Consider the following 27,296-nt stretch of genomic DNA (forward strand, 5'->3'; position numbering starts at 1 on the left):
GTAAAAAGCTGGTTTTCGATATAAATATGAACTTGATTGAACAAAACATGCATGTATTGTATAACATAATGTCCTAGGGTTGTCATCTGATGAAGATCATCAAAGGTTAGTGCTACATTTAGCTGTGGTTTGGGTTTATGTGACATTATATGCTAGCTTGAAAAATGGGTGTCTGATTATTTCTGGCTGGGTACTCTGCTGACATAATCTAATGTTTTGCTTTCGTTGTAAAGCCTTTTTGAAATCGGACAGTGTGGTTAGATTAACGAGAGTCTTGTCTTTAAAATGGTGTAAAATAGTCATATGTTTGAAAAATTGAAGTTTTTGCATTTTTGAGGTATTTGAATAACGCGCCACGGGATTACACTGGCTGTTGAGTAGGTGGGACGCAAGCGTCCCACCTAGCCCATAGAGGTTAAGCCCTGTGCTGTTGGTAAGTCATCAGTTCTTAAGCCCTGTGATTTTGGTAAGTCATCAGTTCTTAAGCCCTGTGCTGTTGGTAAGTCATCAGTTCTTAAGCCATGTGCTGTTGGTAAGTCATCACTTCTCAAGCCCTGTACTGTTGGTAAGTCATCACTTCTCAAGCCCTGTACTGTTAGTTAGTCACCACTTCTCAAGCCCTGTACTGTTGGTTAATCATCACTTCTCAAGCCCTGTACTGTTGGTAAGTCATCACTTCCCAAGCCCTGTACTGTTGGTAAGTCATCACTTCTCAAGTCCTGTATTGTTGGTAAGTCATCAGTTCTCAAGTCCTGTACTGTTGGTAAGTCATCAGTTCTCAAGTCCTGTATTGTTGGTAAGTCATCAGTTCTTAAGCCCTGTACTGTTGGTAAGTCATCACTTCTCAAGTCCTGTACTGTTGGTAAGTCATCACTTCTCAAGCCCTGTACTGTTGGTAAGTCATCACTTCTCAAGCCCTGTACTGTTGGTAAGTCATCAGTTCTCAAGTCCTGTATTGTTGGTAAGTCATCAGTTCTTAAGCCCTGTACTGTTGGTAAGTCATCACTTCTCAAGTCCTGTACTGTTGGTAAGTCATCACTTCTCAAGCCCTGTACTGTTGGTAAGTCATCACTTCTCAAGCCCTGTGCTGTTGGTAAGTCATCACTTCTCAAGTCCTGTACTCTTGGTAAGTCATCACCTCTCAAGCCCTGTGCTGTTGGTAAGTCATCACTTCTCAAGCCCTGTACTGTTGGTAAGTCATCACTTCTCAAGCCCTGTACTGTTGGTAAGTCATCACTTCTCAAGCCCTGTACTCTTGGTAAGTCATCACTTCTCAAGTCCTGTACTGTTGGTTAGTGATCAACAGTGAGAATATAAGACATAAGGTGTATTTTGAAGACACACACACACTTATCATGTTCCATTATGGTATTATAGGTACTCACCAGGTTCTGTTGACACAGCCAGTAGAACTGCTGGAATTTTTGAGACATGAGGAGTTGTGCACTGCCCACCGCACTCCGGATTTTCCCTAGGACTGGAAAAGACACACACGCACACCACACACACACACACGCACACACGCACACCACACACAGAGGGAGAGATCACACACAGCGTTATCCTCATTGACAGCTCACAGAGTGTTATCTCTCTCAAATCTGTCCACTGCCTCAACCATCAAAAGATAGACCGGTATTCATTAGCGGTGGTAATAACAATGCTTGTCGGTTGTATAGTACATTTCCATCTACAAACATGACTTTTCCCATTCCATTCTAAAATGGTTATCAGTGAATGTATTTAGAATCTAATGCATTAGAATGTGAACAGCCCCTGTCTATAGAGCCAGTATATATATCTGAGCTGCAGCGTCAGACACTCACTCTCCTCCAACAGGTCATGCTCCTCCGCCTCTCTCTCCATGTCTTTACACCATCCCTCCATCCTCTTAGTTTCATTATGGAGGAGCTGCATGAACCAGCTGCCATCCCTGCGGAGGGGGGACACCCGGCCCGTCTCAGCCCCCTCCAGAGAGGGCTCTGTCAGCCACGACTCAGGCTGCGGACTGGGAGGACCGCTGGAGGAACGCTGGTAGTCCTCCCGGTAGCTGAAGAGGCCCTGGGTGCGGACAGTGCGGACGGCCCCGTACTGGGTGGGTGTGCTGGGCTCCGAGTGGCCCCCTCGGAAACCCAAGCCCCCTCCGAACTGCAGTCCCTTGTCCTCCATCGTGGGGAAGCCCTCTAGTTCCATGTCAGCTTGTACGGCTGTCGTCACGCTGTTGGAGCGCTTGAACCTGCCATGCCTGAGGGAGCAGAGACACATGCAGACACACACACACTCGTATATGTATACAGACAATAATAAAGAGATTAGATGAACAATATATAGATCCAAAGAGAGAGAAAACACCAATATAACCCGTTCACAGATACAGTATGTACAAAAAAGAAATAATTCACAACTACATTGCATAATAACTTTCACAAAATCAATAAATATTTAGTTAGCGCAATCAGGTACCAGAGGGAAATTATTGACTGCTGCTGTAAAGGGTCAGAGGCCAAATTATGCAACGGTTGTATTTCCAGTTTCCACTTCCTGTGTGCCACATACCGTTTGTTATCCTCCACCTGGGTGCCAACAGAATGGTACTGAGGAAGACCTTTACCCTCCGACTCCGAATCCGTCGCCGTCTCCACCTGGTAAACAACAACGTGAACATAAACAATAACACTGGTCACATGTCATAATGAACTTCTTGACAACAGTATCATGGGGGAACTATTTTACCAATGGACTTTACTAGAATATCAATGAGGCTGCTTAGAGGCATAAATCATCAAGAGGGTAGTAATCTGTAGTGATCTATACTAGAAATTGTATACAGAGAGAGGGACAGAGACAGAGGGGGGAGGGGGGAATAGAGAGAGGAGAGGAGAGGGGGGTATAAAGTGAGAGAGAGAGAGAGAAAGGACACACAGAGAGAGATAGAGAGGGAGAGAGAGAGAGAGTCAGAGAGTGAGAGAGAGAGTCAGAGAAAGAGAGAGAGAGAGAGGGAGAGAGAGAGAGTCAGAGAGAGAGAGGGGAGAGAGAGAGTCAGAGAGAGAAGGAGAGAGGGGAGAATAGAGAGAAAAAAAGAGTCAGAGAGAGCGAGAGTCAGAGAGAGAGAGTCAGAGAGTCAGAGAAAGAGAGAGAGAGACAGGGAGAGAGAGAGAGAGAGAGAGAGAGTCAGAGAGAGAGAGAGTCAGAGAGAGAGAGAGTCAGAGAAAGAGAGAGAGAGTCAGAGAGAGAGAGTCAGAGAGAGAGAGAGAGAGAGTCAGAGAAAGAGAGAGAGAGAGAGAGAGGGAGAGGGTCAGAGAGAGAGAGAGGGGAGAGAGAGAGAGAGAGGGAGAGAGTCAGAGAGAGAGAGAGAGGGGAGAGAGAGAGTCACAGAGAGAAGGAGAGAGGGGAGAATAGAGAGAAAAAAAAGAGTCAGAGAGAGCGAGAGTTGGAGAGAGAGAGTCAGAGAGTCAGAGAAAGAGAGAGAGAGAGGGAGAGAGTCAGAGTCAGAGAAAGAGAGAGAGAGAGGGAGAGAGTCAGAGTCAGAGAAAGAGAGAGAGAGAGGGATAGAGAGAGTCAGAGAGAGAGAGAGTCAGAGAGAGAGGGAGAGAGAGAGAGAGAGAGAGAGAGAGAGAGAAAGCGAGAGAGAGTGAGCGAGAGAGGATCTGCATCAAGTGATGCCAGAGGAGTGTTTGCCCTGAGAGCCATTGATCCTGATCAGATGACTGTGTCTCACTGAGAGGGATGGCTTTTATAGACCTGTCCCTCTCTTTCTACGGCTCAGTTTACGAGCTCACACACTCATCTATTGTCATGTCAACAGCATAGACCCAGTACTTCAAAATAATGACATAAAAAAGTTGAGTGTGGAATAAAATGTCAACGAGTACTTCAGAGTAAATAACGAATTGTACCAGATATGGTAACAGATATGATAAATATGGTGCTGGCACTGAAGGTTATGATGGGTATGTTGATGATATTGGTGATGATGTTGATGATGATGATGGCGATGATGCAATGGCTTTTATCTATGCCTTGAGAAACTGCATTGCAAAAGACACAGAATGTTGTCTTGAGTACAATTTAAGGGTCTAAATGGTTACATTAATGCTATATGACGTGCTTAATGTCATTTAAGAGGACATGAAAAGTCACAGCAGCAGGCATCCAGAAATTACATTTGTTTCCAATGCAAAATAGATAATATGATCAAATTGAATTACACTGATAAATAGTAATCTTCAACATTTTCATCTAATGTTATTCTACTCTATTCGTCATCATAGGTGGTTTGTGTTTGTGTGTATGTTTGTGTGTGTGTGTGTGTGTGTGTGTGTGTGTGGTTGTGTGTGTGTACATGTGTGTGCATGTGTACATCTGTGTGTGTGTGTACATCTGTGTAAGTGCGTGTGTGTGTGTGTGTGTGCATGTGCATGCGTGTGCATGTGTACATCTCTGTGTGTGTGTGTGTGTGTGTGTGTGTGTGTGTGTGTGTGTGTGTGTGTGTGTGTGTTATATTGTGCAGTGAGCTGGCCAGTGGCTGTAGAGCTATGTGGTCAGGTCATTAATCCTGATTGGTCAGGGTCACATTGGGTCAGTGTAAAATGGTTTCAGTCATTTTAATCTATATTATGTTTATTCCCCTCCCCCCCAAAAAACTAAACATTTTGAAATGCAAATGTATTTTGTCAAACCACCCGCGGACCGGATTGGACCCCTCGCGGACCGTATGTTTGACACCCCTGGACTAGACTATCAACATGTGTGTGAGCTGGTTTTACCTGTATCCCTATGGAGGAACGTGGCGTTTTGAGGTATTCCTCAGCCTTGGACACCAACACCGCCTTGTCACACGTCTGCACCGAGCTGTGGCTGCCCGAGGAGGCGTGCCGCTTGCTCCCTGCCGTCTCCATGGCCAGCATCACCACATTGGCGCTGTCCAGGCTGTCGGACGAGTTGTAGAGGGTTCGACCCGAGCCGCCCAGACCGTCCGGCGCCCACAGTACACTCCCCCGTGGGACCCTCCCCTCGTTGTAGGCATCCTGAGTGGACTCTGTGCTGCTCTGGGCCGTCACCGAGATGAGGGGCTTGGAGGTGGTGCGAGGTGGTGCCGGCGGGGGCGTCTTTGACGTATAGCTAGGCATGTGCGTCACCACTGGAGAGCAAGCAGGGAGAGAGATAGATGAAGAGGAGTTACTCTAAAACAGAGGTTCTGAAAGGGAGAGAATAAAGAAATATGGGGTGGGAGTGAGTGATGAAACCGAAGGGCGGAGTAATGCGGGGACAGTGGTGGAAAAAGTAGTAAAAAGTAAAAGTAAAGATACCTTGAGTAAAAGTAAACATACCTTAATAGAAAATGACTCAAGTAAAAGTGAAAGTCACCCAGTAAAATACTACTTGAGTAATATAAAATTGCTAAAATGTACTTAAGAATCAAAAGTAAAAGTAAAAATATAAACCATTTCAAATTCCTTATATTAAGCAAACCAGACGGCACAATTTTCATTCTTTAAAAAAAAAATTGACCGATAGCCAGGGGCACACTCCAACACTCAGACATAATTTACAAACAAAGCATTTATGTTTATTGAGCCCTTCAGATCAGAGGCAGTAGGGATGACCAGGGATGTTCTCTTGATAAATGTGTGAATTGGACCATTTTCCTGTCAAAATGTAACGAGTACTTTTGGTTGTCAGGGAAAATGTATTGAGTAAAAAGTATATTATTTTCTTTAGGAATGTAGTGAAGTAAAAGTAAAAGTTGTCAAAAGTATAAATAGTAAAGTAAAGCAAAGATACCCCAAAAATGACTTAAGTAGTACTTTAAAGTATTTTTACTTAAGTACTTTACACAACTGTGAGGGGATTATGTAAAATGCATCATAAGGAGACTTGAGGACACAGGTTGGAAGAAAGGGGGAAATTTTTTTTTTACTGCCACAGAGATGAACACTCAACACTGGCACTTCTTCCTGGTTAAATGAATAACCCCAGTGTTTACAGACTATAGCTCCTTCTGGGCAGTGGATGATTATGGGAAGGAACCCTTCTTCCTGGTTAATAAGCCCAGTTTTAACAGGCTAAGGCTCCTTCTGGGCAGTGAAGGATAATGAGAAAGAACCCTTCTTCCTGGTTAATAAGCCCAGTTTTAACAGGCTAAGGCTCCTTCTGGGCAGTGAAGGATAATGAGAAGGAACCCTTCTTTCAAGTGGAAATGCAATCTGGCCCTCATACCGTCATTGCCACCTGATCATCCCCAGCTTCCAATTGGCTCATTCATCCCCTGTCCTCTCCCATGTAACTATTTCCAAGGTCATTGCTGTAAATGAGAATGTGTTCTCAGTCAACTTACCTGGTAAAATAAGGGTTAAATAAAACATTAAACAGCAGAACAGAGCTAATAGCAAGGAGGTACAGTATGCCTACATCACAGGCTGGGCTCAGACAGGTACCATTTCTTCAATTATTTTAAATGCAGTTGCTTGATATTAACTTCTAATTCTGATAGCCTCCTGTTATTGTTTAATATAGTTCTATCAAACAGGCCATGTGAGACAAAGGTGAGCAGACGTTACTACCAGATTCCTTGTGAATTATCATCAGGTCAGTGAGGACATGTGTTATCATCTTACTTTGTTGACACCCTGTCACACACTCCAACAAGAAGGGATTCATCATACATTTACTGACACTGTACATTATCTAGTATCAAAGACACCAAACACCAGTTGCTTGTTTTGTGGAATTATGCCATACAGAATACAGTACAATGAATTATGACAGTTAACACTCCTTTATATGATGAGAGGAACAGCTCATGGAGTCCCAGATATGGTGTTCATTACTGAGCTCACCGTTTGCAGAGACTGCAGCATGCGGATGGCCCTGAGGATGGTGACATTGTCATACAACATTTCTAAACCGCTATTTTACGAAACTGTTGGATGAGTCACTGAAGGAGAAAGGCTGTGATTCATTGCAGTGACAAAAATAGACTTCATCACCAATAAGTTGTGTAACTCGGGAACTCAATAGTCACACACATGTATTCAGGCATTCATTTATTAATGTGTTCATGCACCAACTGAACCATTCATTCATTCATTAATATTACATTTTGCTTACTGTTGAATAATCTCCCTAATCCTTTCAAGGTCACGCACGGCTGCACACATTGCCAGTGACTGGCTGACACATCTTTAACATAATTACACTACTGGTAAAAAAATCAGGGACAACATGAACTAAATCCATTCACAATGTTAACGAGCAGATTGTGTGATAGATCTAATTAGTCATTAGATGTGATAAGACTCCACATGAAACAAATAGAACTCTGCATTTACTCTCACTTTAGATGGATTCCTTCCCACTTGAAAAGGTTGTCATTTTTCCACAAGACTTTGTGGGTGGATAGGAAATTGAGTAGGATGGGTGACACAGTCGTACAGCATTCATTTTTACATTTCTATCCTGAGCTTTAATGGTGTGCTGCTTCAAAGTCAGACAGGAAGTGTGAAACTCTGACATCTTAAGCAGCCTCCCATTCAAACAGAGTGGATTTGAATACTCTGTAGAAAACGACCTCTTTGAAAAAGAACAACACCTGTACCCAGCAAGAGATGCCATATTGCATCCTTGCCTCCCTACAGAAAGCAAACAGTGAGACAGACACAAACCCTGTGTGCCTGCCGACGTTGCACTGCAACTTGACAAGCAGGAGCCGTGTGAGTCTCTCTGTATTCAGGAGGTGTGTTGTAGCCAACAGCCGATGGGAAAGGCAGGAGAGGTTGGGCTGTAAAACTCCCTGAAAGGAGATGATATGTCTATCTGTCTTTGGCCTCTCTTTGCACTGGGTATTTCCCATGTTAAACTCCTACCTTCAGTCACCAGAGAACAATGTTTAACTCCTACCCTCCAAGTCACCAGAGAACCATCTTTGATTTCTACCCTCAGTCACCAGAAAACCATGTTTAACTCCTACTCTCAGTCACCAGAGAACAATGTTAAACTCCTACTCTCAGTCACCAGAGAACAATGTTTAATCCTACCCTCAGTCACGAGAGAACAATGTTTAATCCTACCCTCAGTCACCAGAGAACAATGTTTAATCCTACCCTCAGTCACCAGAGAAAAATGTTTAATCCTACCCTCAGTCACCAGAGAACACTGTTTAATCCTACCCTCAGTCACGAGAGAACAATGTTTAATCCTACCCTCAGTCACCAGAGAACAATGTTTAATCCTACCCTCAGTCACCAGAGAACACTGTTTAACACTACCCTCATTCACGAGAGAACAATGTTTAATCCTACCCTCAGTCACCAGAGAACAATATTTAATCCTACCCTCAGTCACCAGAGAACAATGTTTAATCCTACTCTCAGTCACCAGAGAACAATGTTTAATTCTACCCTCAGTCACCAGAGAACCATCTTTGACTCCTACCCTCCAAGTCACCAGAGAACAATGTTTAATCCTACCCTCAGTCACCAGAGAAGCATCTTTGACTCCTACCCTCCAAGTCACCAGACAACACTGTTTAATCCTACCCTCAGTCACCAGAGAACACTGTTTAATCCTACTCTCAGTCACCAGAGAACAATGTTTAATCCTACTCTCAGTCACGAGAGAACAATGTTTAATCCTACCCTCATTCACGAGAGAACAATGTTTAATCCTACCCTGAGTCACCAGAGAACAATGTTTAATTCTACCCTCAGTCACAAGAGAACAATGTTTAATCCTACCCTCAGTCACGAGAGAACAATGTTTAATCCTACCCTCAGTCACGAGAGAACAATGTTTAATCCTACCCTCAGTCACGAGAGAACCATCTTTGACTCCTACCCTCCAAGTCACCAGAGAACACTGTTTAATCCTACCCTCAGTCACCAGAGAACACTGTTTAATCCTACTCTCAGTCACCAGAGAACAATGTTTAATCCTACCCTCAGTCACCAGAGAACAATGTTTAATCCTACCCTCAGTCACGAGAGAACAATGTTTAATCCTACCCTCAGTCACCAGAGAACCATGTTTAACTCCTACCACCAGCTGCTATACACAACCCACACCGAGAGCCATGATGACCTCACGCATTGGACAGATCCTCATTATCACACCACCACCACCTAACTAATGACTAGCAGGCAGCTCTATGGTACAGATCCTCAGTACCATAGAGATCCTATTAAATTACTAGAGGGGCTATGTCATAAACCCTTGAAGTTACAGAATGGGGTCAAAATGGCAGCCATATTGATCAGGGAGAAATCCAAACCAGTCTAATGGGAATGAATGGTAGTAGAAGCATAATCCTGATTTGACATATGCAGAAATTGTAGAATTGTTGTCAAATATTTATACAGATTTATACAGCAAATTGGTATAACACCTTTACAAATACAGTCTATAAAGGTTTTATACCAATTCTCTGTATAGATATGTATAAATATATGATAATATGTTAGGCAGACAATAATTCTACAATTTCTGATATCACATGCCTTACTTTCCAAGGATACATACATGTTGACATGTAATGTCTGTTTGCATATATTTTAGAGGCTATTTATACAGGGAATTGGTATAAACACTGTTTATAAAGGTTTTACGCCAATTCCCTGTATAAATAGCCTCTAAAATATATGCAAACAGACATTACATGTCAACATTTACGTATCCTTGGAAACCTGTGAGTACCATTAGATGATCTCAATATGCATACTACCATTCTCCCCACTCTCATGCTCCTAGTGCATTCTCCGAGGACGTTCTCTTGAGTCCGTTCTTGTGAGGACGAGAGCATGGAGAACTCATAAAACATTACATTTGATAAGCATTCACACTCCCCTACTGTATTACCTCACACATGCTGCACCTCCCCATTCACTGAACCTTCTTCCAGCCAGGACAATGGCAATAGAGACAAAACAAAACATACAGAAAGCAAACATTTCACTTCATAAATATCAGCTAGCTATATGTGAATCGCAGTAATCTAGCTAGCCAGCTACTTAAACAGACAAAAATGACCTAAAACTAATGTTATACAAGGTAGATGTCAATTATTCGTGGCTAGCTAGCTAGCTAACAATAGTTACTAGCCAGTTTGCCCTATTGACTTACTATGGGCTTGCAATCTACACATAATACAGTGGGTATTGTAGGCTATTAAACATGCCAGAATTAACACAGAAAGTATTTACAATTTTTAAGATAAAAATATTGTAGTCAGGCAACATATGAAAAGTGAATGGGCAACATTTCATTCCAAAGTCGGAGCTTATTTCATCTCGCTTCAGCTCAAATAATAGCTGCCATTGATTTCAAGAAATGTTGCATTGGTTTTTATGTGGTTGCTTCATATTTCTGTCCATACTTTTCATTTAAGCTTGCAGCGATGCATGCTTCGAAGGGTGTACAAGCGGAGTACGCAACAGAGAAGTGCCCTCCGTGCTCCATTTTGAATTATTTGATTTGGACTCATGCTCCGACCCTACCATGCTCCACATTGTGTGCTCGGAGCATGATAGTATGCATATTGAGAAACACCCTAAGTCTTCTCATCAAACATACTGAACAAAAATATAAATGCAACATGCAACAATTTCAACGATTTTACTGAGTCACAGTTCATATGAGGAAATCTGTCAATTAAAATAAATAAATTAGGCCCTAGTCAATGGATTTCACATGACTGGGCAGGGGAGCTGCCATGGGTGGGCCTGGGAGGGCAGAGGCCCACCCACTTGGGAGCCAGACCTACCCACTGGGGAGTCAGGCCCAGCCAATCAGATTGAGTATTTCCCCACAAAGGGCCTTTATTACAGGCAGAAATACTCCTCAGTTTCATCAGCTGTCCGGGTGGCTGGTCTCAGATGATCCTGCAGGTGAAGAAGCTGGATGTGGAGGTCCTGGGCTGGCCTGGTTACATGTGGTCTGCGCGTGTGAGGCCGGTTGGAAGTGCTGCCAAATTCTCTAAAACGATGTTGGAGGCAGCTTATGGTAGAAAAATGTACATTCAATTCTCTGGCAACAGCTCTGGTGGACATTCCTCCAGTCAGCATGGCAAATGCACGCTCTCTCAAAACTTGAGACGTCTATGTCATTGTGTTGTGTGACAAAACTGCACATTTTAGAGTGGCCTTTTATTGTCCCCAGCACAAGGTGCACCTGTGTAATGATCATGCTGTTTAATCAGCTTCTTGATATGCCACACCTGTCATGTTAATGGATTATCTTGGCAAAGGAGAAATGCTCACTAATAGGGATGTAAATAAATGTGTGCACAAAATTGGAGAGACATAAGCTTTTTGTGCATCCAGAACATTTCTGGGATCTTTAATTTCAGCTCATGAAACATGGCACTAACACTTCACATGTTGCACTTATTTTTTGGTTCAGTATCATTTCAGCCAGTGTATGGCTGTGGATTGACTGCATTGTTTGAATGGAATGTTGGCACATTGGTAGTTAATTTGAAAAATGCATGGAATCATCCCTCTAATACTGACTGGCTAGCTAGCTAACAAACATTATTTTACACGATATCTTATGAAAGCACTTGCAAACCATGGTTGACCAACTCCTTGACCAAAATGGCTGACCTTTATTCCGTCATAAGGTTAAATTCCATTCTAGTATTCTAATTTCTAATTCTATGCTCAGTACCACACCACCACAAGCTAACTAATGACCGGCAGGCAGCTCAGGATTTCCATCATCAGTTGTGATGGATGGACAAAATGAAATGTAGCTGAGATTAGATAATGATCAGCCCACCAACTGTATTCTACACCGTGCTTCTACACCTGCATTTCTTGTTGTTTGGGGTTTAAGGCTGGGTTTCTGTATAGCACTTTGTGACATCGGCTGATGTTAAAAGGGCTTTATAAGTACATTTGATTGATTGATATTAGAGTTGACTATTCACACAGAAAAAGTTTATTTTGTAACGCATCATTTTAAACCTTAAAGTGTTAAGAAGTGAACACATTAAAACATTTTAGAGTGGGACAATATAGACACTTTTTTTGGTGTTAGAGTTAACACTTCATTAACACTGGCAATTTTGCAATGTATGGATTGGTGAAGGTGATGAGGACTTTTTTACCTGGAGGTGGATCGGCTCGGTCCACACTGCAGGAAGAAGGGAGACGAAACTGGATCCCTGGAAAGAACAGGCAACACCAGTTAGTGAGGGGAAAAGAAGGGCCAGGAGAGACTCATCCACATAGTTTATCTGACCATAACAGTACCTACCATGCCTCAGGCCAACACTCGTATCAGGATCACAGTCAAGCGAGAGTTACAGACACATTTCACGTGATATACAAATACATTTCTTCTCATTGATCATGATATTTGATCAATCAATAACAAAGAAAAACGTGGACATTACAGTGCTGGGATGGTCCACCGTTTTCAACGTTTGCCATGTTCCCATCCACAACAACAACATTCACACAACAGTGTCATCAAGACTATTTTCAGTTATGACTGGTGGAACCACAGATATTAGGCTGTGCTGAAAAGTCTATTCTGCATGATTACACAGAGAAAAAACATGCAGAAATATCTACTAATCTCACAGAACATAGTACTGTGCCCTGATGCACACCACAGGAACAAATAGTCAGACATGAGAAAGTAAACAAGAGATGAGACAAGATCATCAACATAACCTGTTAAATGTAAATACATGAGTAAATGTACAAATAACAAAATACATGCAGAGATAGATTACAGGTAATGAGGCATGAACAAATAACAACGTTAATGAGCACATAAAAGATAAAAGAAGAGAGGGACTAAATGGATATAAAAACAACAACTTATAATGAAGATAAAAAAATTGGTTGGACTAATCAGCTGAGAAATATGTTAAAAGAGGAAGGACAAATAAAGGAGAAAGACACATCAATCAAACATTCAATTAACGAGTCTGCCAGACAAACACCACATAAACATGAGATTGAATTGGAACGAGATCTGTCAAGAAGTTGCAGTAGTGTTTAGCAGATTTGCAGAGGGCCATGAGGTTCAGACAGCAAAGTGACAGAGCAAATTAGACAAAGCGGGTCTGCTAGGACAGTACCTGTAAGTACACACAGTTGCAATCAATTAGAGAGATAGATTCAATTCAATCACTGTCTGCAGGCGTGTCTGTAGTAATAATGCACCGGTGCAGAGTAAAATTACACTCTAGTAAAGAGTTTGAGAGTATCTATTTAAGGGCAACCTAATTAAAAGTATTTATACTACAGTATCTTGTATTTGTTCTGTCTAGAATATTCTGACTGATCAGTCTGCCTTTGACTCCTTCTCTGTCCAGAGGAACTCTCAGACCTTTTCCATTGTTTCCTGGTGGTCAAGAACATCAGCCACATCGTTGTGGGCATTTTAACTGCCAGTCACTCTTCTCCATTTACCTCCATCCATCTGAGCCATTGGCGGCCCCTGCCTTAGCCTGGCAGTAAGACTGCAGGGAAGGTGATCTTTCTCAGGTCAGGATGGTACTGGTGTAATGGTGTCATGGGATGACTGACAAGCAACATGAGCATGGGGGCAGCAGATTGATCACGAGCAGTGGGGTATGGGTATTCATCATGCTGAATAACTGGGACCAATTCAGATTAGAAAAATGGTGAACAGACCTACATTTAAATACAGGTCCTTTGTTCCTAACCTTGACAATAAAAAAAACTAAAATGCAGGAAAGTAATGCTTTCCTCACAAAAAGGGATCAATTAATATTAGAGAAATTCAACGAACTTCCCACGGTATGTTAGACTGTATGCTAAAGGTACTGCATATGATAGGTGATTTGCCAAAGTGAATGGAGTGGAATAATGAATGGATGGAGTGAAAGATGGATAGATGGTTGGATAGAGGACAAACTCGATAGAGGACAGGTCGAGGATGAGGACAGTCCGTTATGGTCCAGCTGACTCCACTACTGCGGGTTTTCTGAGTTAAAGAGCTGGTGATGTTGATTCTCTTTCAGTTGAAAGTAGAAAAAACAACCATGTTTTCCATAGTCACATACATATATACATACAGTGGTGATGCCCCCATGGATGCAAAGTGGATTAACCTTTCATGTATGGAATAACACAACAAATCTTTACAAATCAATGGGCTGGATAAGTGTTTCAACAATGTAAACTTGTACTTGAGGAAACTTCCCCTTGTTTTACAATATTTGCTTCTGCATTGCAGTACTGTGCTGCTGTGGATAGTCTTCAGATTATCCACTTCTCTCTGTCACTTGTAGATGGATATCCTCAAGTCCTTAGTAGCAGTCAGTAGCAGTGTAAAGTTAATGCAAGTTCAAAAACAATGTTTAAGAACATTGTAAGATGCTGGCAAAAGTGATAATTTGTTATGCATCGTCCACAAAGCTTCAAGTTTACATTCATGTTCATACATCAGCTTGTTCGCTTTATAGATATCTACCTGTTTGAAGCAGATGTAAGTTCAAACGATTGACCTTTCTAATTCCACTCTGTGATGAGTATGCACCTATAAAAAGATTAAGATTGGTGTAGGCCTACTTGTGAGGTTTATGTAGTACTGTTTTTAATCCTATCTGATGGCGACATTGATTTGTCACTGGTTTGCCTTGCTGCGGATCAGCATCTCATGAGTTAGTTTGATAACTGGCTTTTCATAAAATGGCCATGTGATAGACTAGTATCCTGTCCAGGGGTGTACTTGTACATCAAGCTGTCTCACGCTACAGAAACAGGAGATTGGCTCCTGCTCAATTGAGACGTTCCAGCTGTAATTACTACGCCCCTTTTCATAAAATAAAAACAGTTGGGCAAACTGAAACAAATATTGAGTAAATCAAGAAGGAGATTCAGGTAAAATACAAATACTATAATGTTAATAATAACGCTAACAATGCTAATTCTGATGCTAATGCTATGCCTCATGCTAATCATACCAATAATAATAATAATAATAATCATAATAATGTTAAAAGGTATAACAAACAGGTCAGGACAAACATAAATAACAAACAAATGAAAGCCACATGTGTGACTATTGAATGAAAACTACAGTAAAAAATGTGGGGACTTTTTCTGGGTTACATGCTTAAGACGTGCTTAAGATGTCTCCAATGGAATTATATTTTATGTTTGTATCTTATAAAGGTACCATGCCGGCACCATGTAATAGAACACATGGCATTTACTAGAGATATTAGTTAACTACTTTGTATCTTTTGGAAAAGCATCAAAATGATATCATAATTGTAAACTTTTAATTGGTCTTTAATCAAATTTGTCTAAAGCAATATGATGATATTACTGACAAATAACTGGAGAGTAATGATTCGTACTTCATTAAAATACCTGAAGGTGGGACAAAACTGATGAGAACAAATATATTAACAACATACAAAAAAGTATAAGAAAATGGTCCCCTACCAGACCTGCCGTACGCTCTACGGGCGCCTAGAATATAAAAAAAAGGTGATAGCTTAGTACAAAAATAAAACGTATTGAAATGATCAAAGCCATAGATACTGTGCCTGGCCCATGCTGTGTGTGAATCAGAGTAACTGTTGTGTGCCGTTTTCCGGATCATTTATATTTAATGAGATGCTTTATTAATTATTCTTATACCTAGTTGGCCCACTATGAAAAAAAAGATCAGTTTGCAACGACTTTTGTAGCAATTTAGCAATTCTTTTTGATTGCCATTGTAAAGCTATGATCCCCATAGAAATTGCGGAAAAACTACACAACCATTCAAAACACCTTCAAGATCATCAAACATCTTTTACCTTCTTTCATTATTTTATATATTGATTTATGAAAAAATACATAAGGCAAATATATGTTGTAACAACTGATATTTCACAATTAAACATCAGAATTTGCAAAAATAAAAATAATAATACATATTGTAAGTCAACCAATGCAGCCTAAATGATATAAAACAGATATTTTTAATTAAGCAGTGGTCAACCCATAGCAAATAACAATGAAACCTGGACAGGTATGGTGATCGTACCTCCAACCCTTGAGGTTGACTTGAACATAAAAATGCTTTAAGAAAACAAAACATGATAGACCTGTTGCCTGCCAAATGTCCTCGGATTTAATAAAGAACCAAACAAAGAAGAGCCTTGAAAGTGCCATTAGAACATTTGCTTGTTATACAGTGGCTTCAGAAAGTACTCACACCACTCTACTTTTTCCACATTTTCTTGCGTTACAGCCTGAATTTAAAATGTATTCAATTAAGATTTTGTGTCACTGGCCTACACACAATAGCCCATAATGTCAATAGAATTTTTTACAAATTAATAAAAAATGAAAAGCTGAAATTTGTTGAGTCAACAAGTATTCAACCCCAATTAAGTTCAGCAGTAAAAAAATTGCTTAAGAAGTCACATAATAACTTGCATGAACTCACTCTGTGAGCAATAATAGTGTTTAACATGATTTACGAATGACTACCTCATCGCTGTACCCCACACATACAATTATCTGTAAGGTCCGTCAGTCGATCAGTGAATTTCCAACACATATTCAACCACAAAAACCAGGGAGGATTTCCAATGCCTCGCATAGAAGAGCACCTATTGGTAGATCGCTTTTTTAAAAAGCAGACATTGATTATCCCTTTGAGAATGGTGAAGTTATTAATTACCCTTTGGATGTACACCCAATCACTACAAAGATACAGACATCCTACCTAACTCAGTTGCCGGAGAGGAAGGAAACCGCTCAGTGATTTCCCCATGAGGCCAATGGTGACTAAAACAGTTACAGAGTTTAATGGCTGTGATCTGAGAAAACTGAGGATGGATCAACAACATTGTAGTTACTCCACAATGCTGACCTAAAAGACAGTGTAAAAAGAAGGAAGCCTGTACAGAATAAAAATATTGCAAAACATTAATCTTGTTTGCAATAAGGCACTAAAGTAAAACTGCAAAAAATGTGGCAAAGAAACTAACTTTGTCCTGAATACAAAGCGTTATGTTTGGGGCAAATCTAACACAACACATCACTGAGTATCACTCTTCATATTTTCAAGCTGGTAGTGGCTGCATCATGTTATGGGCATGCTTGTCGTCGGCAAGGACTAGGGAGTTTTTTTAAATAAAAAATAAACGTAATATAACTAAGCACAGGAAAAATCCTAGAGGAATTCCTAGTTCAATCTGCTTTCCAACAGACACTGGGAGACTAATTCACCTTTCAGCCAGACAATAACCTAAAACACAAGGCCAAATATATGCTGGAGTTGCTTACCAAGATGTCATTGAATGTTTCTGAGTGGCCTAGTTACAGTTTTGACTTAAAATTGGCTTGAAAATCTATGGCAAGACTTGAAAATGCTTTTCTAGTAATGATCAACAACCAACTTGACAGAGCTTGAAGAATTTTTTAAATAATGATGTGCAAATATTGTACAATCCAGGTGTGCAAAGCTCTTAGAGACCTACCCAGAAAAACACACAGCTGTAATCGCTGCCGAAGGTTATTCTAAAAGTTATTCTAACTCAGGGGTGTGAATACTTATGCAAATTAGATATTTCTGTATTTCATTTGCAACACATTTGCAAAAATCTCTAAAAACATGTTTTCACTTTGTTATTATGGGGTATTGTGTGATGGAAAAGAACATTTTTTATTTCATCCATTTTGAATTCAGGCTGTAACACAACAAAGTGTGGAATAAGTCAAGGGGTATGAATACTTTCTAAAGGCTCTGTATACTTAAAGCAATGTGTTCATTTTCTTAGAAAATCGTAAACACAGGAGGAGAAAACTCTTGAGGGGTAGAAAATTAATTTGTATTTAAGCAGGGCTAGTCTATTTTTGTATTTTTTATTCATATATATATATTTTTTTTTATCAGATTCCAATCCAACCCCATGGACTCCAAGACTGGCCATCAAAGGGGCAGCACAGTATTTGTGTCAGGTCTCTGTATAGCAATAAGACGTCTAAATAAAAACAAAGATGTCAGGGGCCCATTAAATAAGTAGCAACATAAAGTGGAAATAAACAGACCAGATATGGCATACAGTGTAATTAATATGGTCCCATTACTTAAAAGAGGTCATGATAAGTTTTCATGATACAAATACAATTTGAAAAGCCATGCCTCTGGCAACATCTTTTTACTTTTATTATTTGTAACCGAGGTACAATTCTTCGCCCAATGTTTTCCTGACCAAATATAAATATTATTCTCAGCACTTTGCTACATTTCAAGTCATTCTGGGTGGAATGTTGTAATTTCTGACTACATGATGCAATAATTGTGAAACATACTTTCTATCTTTCTTGCTAACTGATATGACATTATATCAATAATTGACAATAATAAAAAATATCATACATTTTGTACGTCAAGATCTTTTAAAAAAAAGCAACAAAATGAATATGCATTGCCTGAGTTTCATGCAACATATTCTCTACCATTAATGCCCTGCCTCCATTTGTTCATGATATGTACTTTCCAGTGTTAAAGACGTGTATGAGGAAAACAAACCCAAAGACCTAATAACAACTACAAAAACTGACCATAACCTGAAACAATACAACAGAAAAGGACATAGGACTTGCATAGAATGAATAAATGTAGTTTTGAGATATATCAAGAGTTAACCTGCCCCCATCATAGATTCAGCACCTTAATATCAGTCTCCCTCCCTAGACTGGGAAGGATGGAGAGAGGAAGCCACTGCATTCTGTCCTCTTTGTCATTCCAAGCGAAAAGAGGAAAATATGAATGCTAGTGTTTATAAGACCATTCCGTTTTTCCTTTTCTTTTTTTCATTAAATAATTCATATATTCAAATTTTAACTGTTGATTTGTGTGATGCTCTCACAGTCTTATTTTTCCTTTTAAACAACAGGAAATGTCAGCCAACCCATGGCTTTTTTCTTATGGGGAACACGTTCAGAGAACATTCAAGATCCTTTTTGTTTTGGAAATCTGGGTCTACAACAATCGGGAAAAAGTATGAAATGTGTATATTGTTACTCCTGTATTGCAAAGAGAAAAACTGGTATAGTTACAGTTGAAGACGTTTGTTTTCTATGACAGGATGGACCACTGTCAGCCCAACAATCCTATAGACATCCAACAGGTGGTGTGGTACTGTAACAAGTCAAGGACAAAAAACAATCCACTGCAAGGTCAAAGATCTTGGGCCCATTGAGTTACAGTAGCCAGATGGGGAAATCATTTCTATTATCTTATATTGTTGTGGCTGTTATCACCTTTCAACATCATTTTTCTGGTACACTTGGTGTAAATGTCATAATTCCAAAGTGCCATGTGTTTCTCAAGTAATGTATTTTGGTCATGAAAAAAATTGTAAAATAAAAAGATGCACTTTCCAGATGAAGTAAAATATCTTTAGGGTGAACCATCTCATCCGTATAAAGTATTTGAGGGATTTAGGTTAGTGGTGTCATTTGCACATGCCTCTGTAACATTCCTGTTCTGGAGGGTACATCCATGGATAGATGCGCTGTGGAACTTGGAGCGGTTTCAGGTGGACGAAGTTTCCATAAGCCCCAACCATTACATTGATACGCCATGTTGGTATGATGTGACAATGGAGGAGATGAGTGGTTATGGGTGTCACGTGACTGGTTCATGACCAATCAAATACTTTTTTTTTAGAAACACTTAAAAGAAGATAATTGAGGACTCCACCTTTTAAGGTTTCCATAGAGCCTGGCTTGGCCATCACTAGTGAAGGCGGTGTTAGTACATTCAGGAGTACAATAGTATCACATACCTCTGGAAACATTGAGGAAGAGGTATAGGGGACTATGCCCTCTGATTGTCTCATTGACGAGGACTGAATAGGAGATGTTTAAGACATATAACACACTAGACGGTGATTGCATTTGAGTAATGAATGAAACTCCACTAGGTCAAAGGTGCAGGGGTTGATTTAGAACCATGTAAGAGAGTTACGAGCTTAGCTTGTGTTAAGCCCTCTTAGAGGTGTAATGTAAGAACACAGTATGGTCACAATCTTATGAATGACCTAAACTTGGAATATATGCCATAATTTTCTGTCTTTACAAAAATAGTATACTGAACAAAAATCTAAATGCAACATGTTACAATTTCAGCGATTTTACTGAGTTACAGTTCATATAAGTAAATCAGTCAATTGAAATAAATTGATTAGGCTCTAATCTATGGATTTCACATGACTAGGCAGGGGCACAGCCATGGGTGGGCCAGGGAATGCATAGGCCCGCCCACTTGGGAGCCAGGCTTACCCACTGGGGAGCCAGACCCAGCCAATCAGAATTAATTTTCCCCACAAAAGGGCTTTATTACAGACAGAAATACCCCTCAGTTTCATCAGCTGTCCAGGTGGCTGGTTTCAGACGATCTCACAGGTGATGGGCTGGCGTGGTTACATGTGGTATGCAGTTGTGAAGCCGGTTGGACGTACTGCCAAATTCTCTAAGACGACGTTGGAGGCGGCTTATAGTAGAGAAATTAACATTAAATTCTCTGGCAACAGCTCTGGTGGACATTCCTGCAGTCAGCATGCCAATTGCACACTCCCTCAAAACTTGAGACATCTGTGGCATTGTGCTGTGTGACAAAACTGCACAATGTAGAGTGGCCTTTTATTGTCCCTAGCACAAGGTGCACCTGTGTAATGATCATGCTGTTTAATCAGCTTCTTGATATGCCACACTTGTCAGGTGGATGGATTATCTTGGCAAAGGAGAAATGCTCACTAACAGGGATGTAAAAAAAATATTGCACAAAATTTGAGCGGAATAAGCTTTAAATGTAACATTTCGGGGATCTTTTATTTCAGCTCATGAAACATGGGACCAACACGTTACATGTTGCGTTTATATATTTGTTCAGTATACGTGTATATACACACATAGGGTTGAAACATGTAACAGAGCTTGTGCTGGAATGAACTTAAGCTGATACATTCGTACTCAGATAATGCTAAACCCTGGCTAGTCACGGTCATTTGTGTGGACTCTTAGGCTGCGTTTACACAGACAGCCCAATTCTGATCTTTTGACCAATCAGAACAGATCTATTGCCAATAATTAGGCAAAAGATGAAAATTGGGCTGCCTGTGTAAATGCAGACTTAGTTCCTCTTTGTTGGACACTGGAATAAAATTGCAAGATTTTTGTTCATTTCTTTAGATTTTAAATTTGAGAAAAATGTTGGGTTAACTACAATTAAAACATGTTAGCTGTTTCAACTTCAAAATATTAAACTTTAAATGTTAAGTTGTATGACTTATGTATATTACAATGCAAAGAATACTGACTTAACATAACTTAAAAAAGGTTTAATGCAGCTGGCTAACTAAAATGTAGGAGTTACCTTGCTGCCTTAATATGGTAAGTTATGTAAAATCAGGAAATATTTTAAAATTGAAACACTACACTTTTAAATTGCTTAATGAATGTTAGATATAATACGGTAACATCATTGAATGAAATTAGAATTATCTCCTATTTTGTTGCAAAAACTGAGAATAATTTAAATATTAGGCTATTTTACACTAAAACTAAAGGTGTATACAGCTTTTGTACGTTCTACTGTTCCCTTTTTCTCTAATCAAAATAAGATTTAGGGCTTTCAAAATGCCCATTTTCATGAACTAACTACACAAAAATGTACTGAAAAATATACATTTGTACATTGACACAGGGAATGGTTAGGGAATGGTTATAGATTTGATTTACTTTACATTTAATCTGACCTATTCACAAATATGATCTTTCTTTTTGATTTAATCATTACAAATTGGGATTTAAAAAGTTATTCACAGTATCATTTCAGTATAATCAGGTGCTTAGGTTTCTACATGAGAAGAAACTGGAATGAATAAGGTTAAGAAACAAGCCACCACATTACTGGAATTTCATGGCTCAGTTAAAACCAAACAAGTCTAGGGTTGAAGTTTTGTGACCATTTTTTCTCTTTAATTCAGATGTATTCAGATTTGCAGGGTCTGTTATCTCCGTTATCTGTCGCCGGTTTCATAATGTTTCCTAGTCAGGTTCCCTAGCTCCTACTTCTTTGTTGTTCTCAGATTTAAAAGGATCTGATTGGTGTAACCAAAGGGATGGGATAGGACCTATGATTAGGGGACTGAAAAGTTAGTAGGCCGTTATATTACATTCGTATATTTAAATTACAAACATATATAAAGTCATTTTGTGCATTCAATTAGTCTTAGTGGTGTCAAGGCTTTTATACCTCACCTCATGGAATGGCTACATTCTATAAGCTACCTTACATAAGCGCAGTTGAGAGAGTACATTCCCTGTCACTTCTATTTAAGGTGGATTGAGCACCATCCTCCTCATCTGCTGATCTCAAACAGTCAAATTGTTGACTCAGTGTCACACAAGAAACTTTTAAATATCTGATACACAGAAGCCTAGTTAGGGAGGTGCTGATAGCCACTCAGTGGTGCTTAGGGATCAAGACTGTAGAAGTAACATTCGAATCATTGTCTTTCACATTCCAAGGTATTAATGGCGTCCCTTAATAATGGCTTTACAGGACCCTTATTATTGATTAGTTCAATGTGGTCATTACTTGCTCTGAGAATGACAAGCCAACAACTAGATGTCTCCATAGTAAAGGGACATTCAGCAACATTAGTGCCCTGCCTGTCTCGCTGTGTACATAGTGTGCGGTTTTTCGCCTTGTCTCCTGTTCTGGTTCTCTGGGGGTTGTTAAGGGGAAACCCCTTCATGTTGTATATCTTCTGGGTTGTATCATGGGAATGATTAGAATGACATTGACAGGTATGACATGGGCCCACTGGTGTACTTCCTGTTCCACAGTTCCAGACTGGCACTCCTGCGGCTGCCACCCGAAGAGCGCTTGCGTATTTTCTGCTCCCTGTTGTCCCATGTTGAAAAATCTTCCGATAGCCGAGAGCTAGCGGGGCTGCTGGCTTCCTCCTCTGGCGTTGAATCCCCAGTGATCTCAATGCGGGGAGGGTCCATCAGGTTTATGAGGTTAAAGGGGGCTGGTTCCGGCTGGCACATGACAGACTTGTCCTCTGTGTTCTGCCTGACAAGCCCGCTGGTGCCAGCCTGGATGCCCACAGACACCCGGTCCCCGGTCTGTGTTGAGCTGTCACTGGCGCTCTCGCGGCACATCGTCCACATGTTGTAGCACTGGGTGAAGTTGAAAAAGTTGCTGTTGAAAGTTTTGAGTTCGCCGCACACGTCCCTGCGCAGCTCGGCCAGTTCGTAGCGCATGGCCGAGATCTCGTCTTTCCACTGTATGTTGAAGGCGGCCACCATGTTGGCGGACTCTTTAAAGGCCTGGATGGCCTGAGGTACAGGGGGATCTGGGGCGGCTATGGAGGGGGCATCAGGGATCCGGTAGGCAGGAGGTGAGGTCGGGGGGACAGAGATGGCGGTTACAGTGGAGCTGGTGCTGTGCTGGCTGCGAGCTACAGCGTTCTCCCTCTCTAGGCGCTCCAACTCCTCATAGGCCGAGGAGCTGGCCCCGTCGTCGTCTTCTATCATGTCCTCGTTTAGCAAAGAAGTGCCTTCCAGCACATCATATCCCTCTGGAAGACAAATTTGAATATGCAAATAGAGGGACATTCAAAGGGAGGGAACAGCTGGAGTGTTATGTAATTGTAATGCCCAAATTTTCAAACCTAGAGTGGGCATACATATACCTACAATATGCATTCAGTATGTGAGTAAAATATCACAACTACCATATAATACCAGTGGATATAAGAGATGAAATCATTGCATTGAGACCATGGAGTAGAAATGGTGTAGACTATTTGTTGATCGCTAATCTCCTGCGAATATCATTACCCTTTAATCAGATGATGCATTTGAGATTCCTTTATCAGATCCATTTGTGATTCCTTTATCTGATCCATTTGTGATTGTTCAAACCCGAAAAGAGACCGTGTAAAACTTAATGAAGAGGTGCCCTTCAGAAACTGAAGTGGTCTCTAGAATTGTTATGCTCTCTAACACAGCTCTGGTACACTAAAATGCGTAAAGGAATTATTCAACCAGGTACACTGAGCCATTTGAGTGATGCATTTTAACTCACATACTGTAGGCTTTTCGGTTTTTACACTGCCTTCTCACTCATTTCAATGAACATCTACCTTCCACAGTCTTTCCCTCTTTTCACCGCACTGCACCCTGGGAAGTGGAACCCTGTTGGTTCCTAATATAAACCATCATTACCAATCAGTTTCAAAATAAAAGACCATTCTCCGAATGAAATCATTAAAGCATGTTTCGTTAAAGAACGTTCCTAAGTGGTTTCCTATTGTTTCTTTTAGTTTTTTTTGTTGTGCAACAGAAAAGATGAAAAGGCAATGAAAGAATCACAACTCAAGTCATTGGGCCGAGAAGCAGTTATGAACCCTATTGAACATGTCAGGTCCCTCACCATGAGGTTGATAGGACATGTGGAGTTCCCCCCCCTCCCCCCCAATAGTGCTGCACCAGGGAATGGGCTGCAATCCCACAGTCAAAGACGGCTGATAACCTCTACGCCAAGGGTCAAACCCAGCCACATGTGGCCTTTACAGAGGTCGACTTTCATAAAATAAAATAAAAAACACAAAGCTACTGTAATACACTGTAATTGCTCTCACATTTTGACTGTTGACAGTGGCAATATGATAACATTCAGGGATATTGTATGGCTGTGCTATGAGCAGATGATGTATTAGACTGGGAAGTGTAGTTTTATCATACAGTTACACCAATGATGCCCTTTTAGCTTAAAAATAGACACACTTCAAAACAACTCGCAAAAGCCAGCGAGGCACCATCATCACAAAGATGATTCTGGAATATTAATGCATATGAACAAGGAATTCAAGGCCTCAGAGTTTTGTGAGTTGTTCAGACCCCTGTTTGTTTCTCCTAGTATCTAAATGGGATTTGTCAATCCTGGTATCATATCAAAGTTATCGTTTATATGTATTGCTGAGAAGGCAGTGCAAAAACACACATACACATGTATGTGTGTTGACATCAAAATACCTGTGACAGGCATCACTGAAGTCTCCAGCTGTTCTGTCCCCCGTTATCCTTCAAGAGTTGCATGGCTGGTCAAATAGAGAGGGGGTGCTGCTCTTCTGCCCAATGGGGCATCATAGGATCCCTTCCCCACTCAAGGGCCCCGCTAGCCTTGACATGCTAGCATCTGGTTGGGAAGCGATTTAGAATTCAGATCTCTTTTTTTTAATGTAAGTGAGTGGCAAGGCCAGTCAAATACTATGGATTATTTTAATTTAACTTCAAAGCCGCTATTCCCTTAAAAATGACACCAAATGGTTGATACCAGGTAAAGAAATATTTGCAATATGGCTTGAGATGGAGCCAACAAGTCATAGCCAATTATTTCCCTGAGGCTCACTAGCACATCCTGTTCCATAGCCATATTGGATATGACTGTATATGGAAGATAAAAAAAAGTCCTTGAGAAATACAAATATATGCAGAAAACGCTTGAATAACTGACAACCATTTCAGAGCCAATTTAGTGAGCCAATTGGGAAGCGGACAGAATTGGGACAGAGCTTATTGGGTGAAAGGAGTTCAGCAGGTAAGACGGTGGGATTGGAGGACACTCCTTGATCCGCAGGTCACATCGTAGGCTGAGGGATTCTGACTGTGCAACCCAATTGAGCATGACAAGATAAACAAAATAAAACTCCAGATTGTACAAGAAAACAAAGAAATCCCCAAAACTCAAACAAATACAGAGGGCTAGTACAACTGCTTACACGAGATGTGTTGAGAAATTAAAATCCAGGTCATAATATTGTCAAATGAAAAACGTAATATGAAATTATAGTATTTCAATAGGGTTCATAGCTTTACTCTTTCAGGCATACACCAAATGCACTAGGGCAATTAGTTTACGGAGGGAGCCGTGGTTCTGTTTACACAACGAACCAGATATGTTGATGTTGTGACAAAGATATTGTGTGTAAAATGTTGCACAAAACCTTGAAAACCTTGAAATCCCTGAATATTTAATATCAAAACTACAATTATTGCAACAAGTTCACTTGGAAGAGATGATTTGACATTCTTCTAAGAGGTCATCTAAATGTGAGATTTAGCTGAAAGAAAAATATTCTAATACGGTGGGCCTAACGGGTAAAATAACTGTTGAACATGTTAGTGAGAGCGCCTTGTCAAACCTCAAGTCAACTGATCAGTCTCACATGATTGCAAGAACTGCCTTCTGATTGGTCTAACATCAGAAGTGATAAATCAGTTGCCAGTAAATATTACTCAAATCATATCTTCAAATGTGGTTTTATGCAACACAATACAGCAATATAGAAAAAATATTTATTTTACACGGTCTGAATTACCTTTACTAGTAAGTTCCTTTGTGCAACCAGTACCATATCTGAGTTTGTTGACTTACCGTATGTCGGTTACAAGATGCTGTCTTGTTTTCTGTAGGCTTATAAGTCAAGATCAGTTAGAGACGCTAGTGCCCTCAACATCTATTCAGGGACCTTGAAGACAGTTTCACTGCTTAGTTTAACTCTTCCCATCTAATCAGGGACCTTGAAGACAGTTTCACTGCTTAGTTTAACTCTTCCCATCTAATCAGGGACCTTGAAGACAGTTTCACTGCTTAGTTTAACTCTTCCCCTCTAATCAGGGACCTTGAAGACAGTTTCACTGTTTAGTTTAACTCTTCCCATCTAATCGGGGACCCTGAAGACAGTTTCACTGCTTAGTTTAACTCTTCCCCTCTAATCAGGGACCTGGGACACCACATAGGTTCCATTAATTATCAGGTAGAACAGAAAACCAGCTGGCTCCGGACCTCAAAGGATAAGATTTGAATACCCTTGTGCTAGTGTAATGAACTTGTCAAACAAAGCATGCAAGGGGAGGCTGACGACCTCTCTGGAGCAGGCTATGAACCCTCCTAACACTCTGTAGAGGTCTATAGACCCTCCCTCCAACCACTGGTTTGTTTAACACTTAATCCTTCCCTACACGACTCACACTCTACACACAACACATATACCACTGAGATTCACATGCTTAGAACAGGGCATGTTCCTCTTGCACATGCCAATTGCTGTGAGTGTGACTGTAGTGTGTTGATGTGGTATGGTGCATTGTGGGTGTGACTTCTCATTGGGCTAATATGAATGAGGCCCCTCCCACCCTCTACTACGGGTTCAGCTTTGCCACCGCCACACGTGACAAATCAGGAAGCCTGGGTCATGATGCATCGTTCGTGCAACGTAGCGCACT

The 27,296-nt window shown here is 40.6% G+C and overlaps 1 protein-coding gene across 2 annotated transcripts in view; it reads right to left on the bottom strand.

The window, feature by feature from the left end:
- LOC106608148 (disks large-associated protein 2) overlaps positions 1 to 27,296 on the bottom strand; it is a 65,314-nt gene that overhangs the window by 6,745 nt on the left and 31,273 nt on the right. The window contains exons 5-8 of one of the 2 annotated variants that reach the window (XM_082977034.1): positions 4,767 to 5,140; positions 2,557 to 2,642; positions 1,827 to 2,245; positions 1,386 to 1,477 (exon numbers count right to left, since the gene is read on the bottom strand). In XM_082977034.1, coding sequence (XP_082833160.1) covers positions 1,386 to 1,477; positions 1,827 to 2,245; positions 2,557 to 2,642; positions 4,767 to 5,140 — 971 coding nt within the window. Of the gene's footprint in view, positions 1 to 1,385; positions 1,478 to 1,826; positions 2,246 to 2,556; positions 2,643 to 4,766; positions 5,141 to 17,878; positions 23,585 to 27,296 lie in introns of those variants that run through there. The other variant, XM_082977035.1, reaches the window with a different exon arrangement.

The sequence above is a fragment of the Salmo salar genome, chromosome 06 (genome assembly GCF_965601325.2).
Source record: "Salmo salar chromosome 06, fSalSal1, whole genome shotgun sequence".
Classification (NCBI taxonomy): Eukaryota; Metazoa; Chordata; class Actinopteri; order Salmoniformes; family Salmonidae; genus Salmo; species Salmo salar.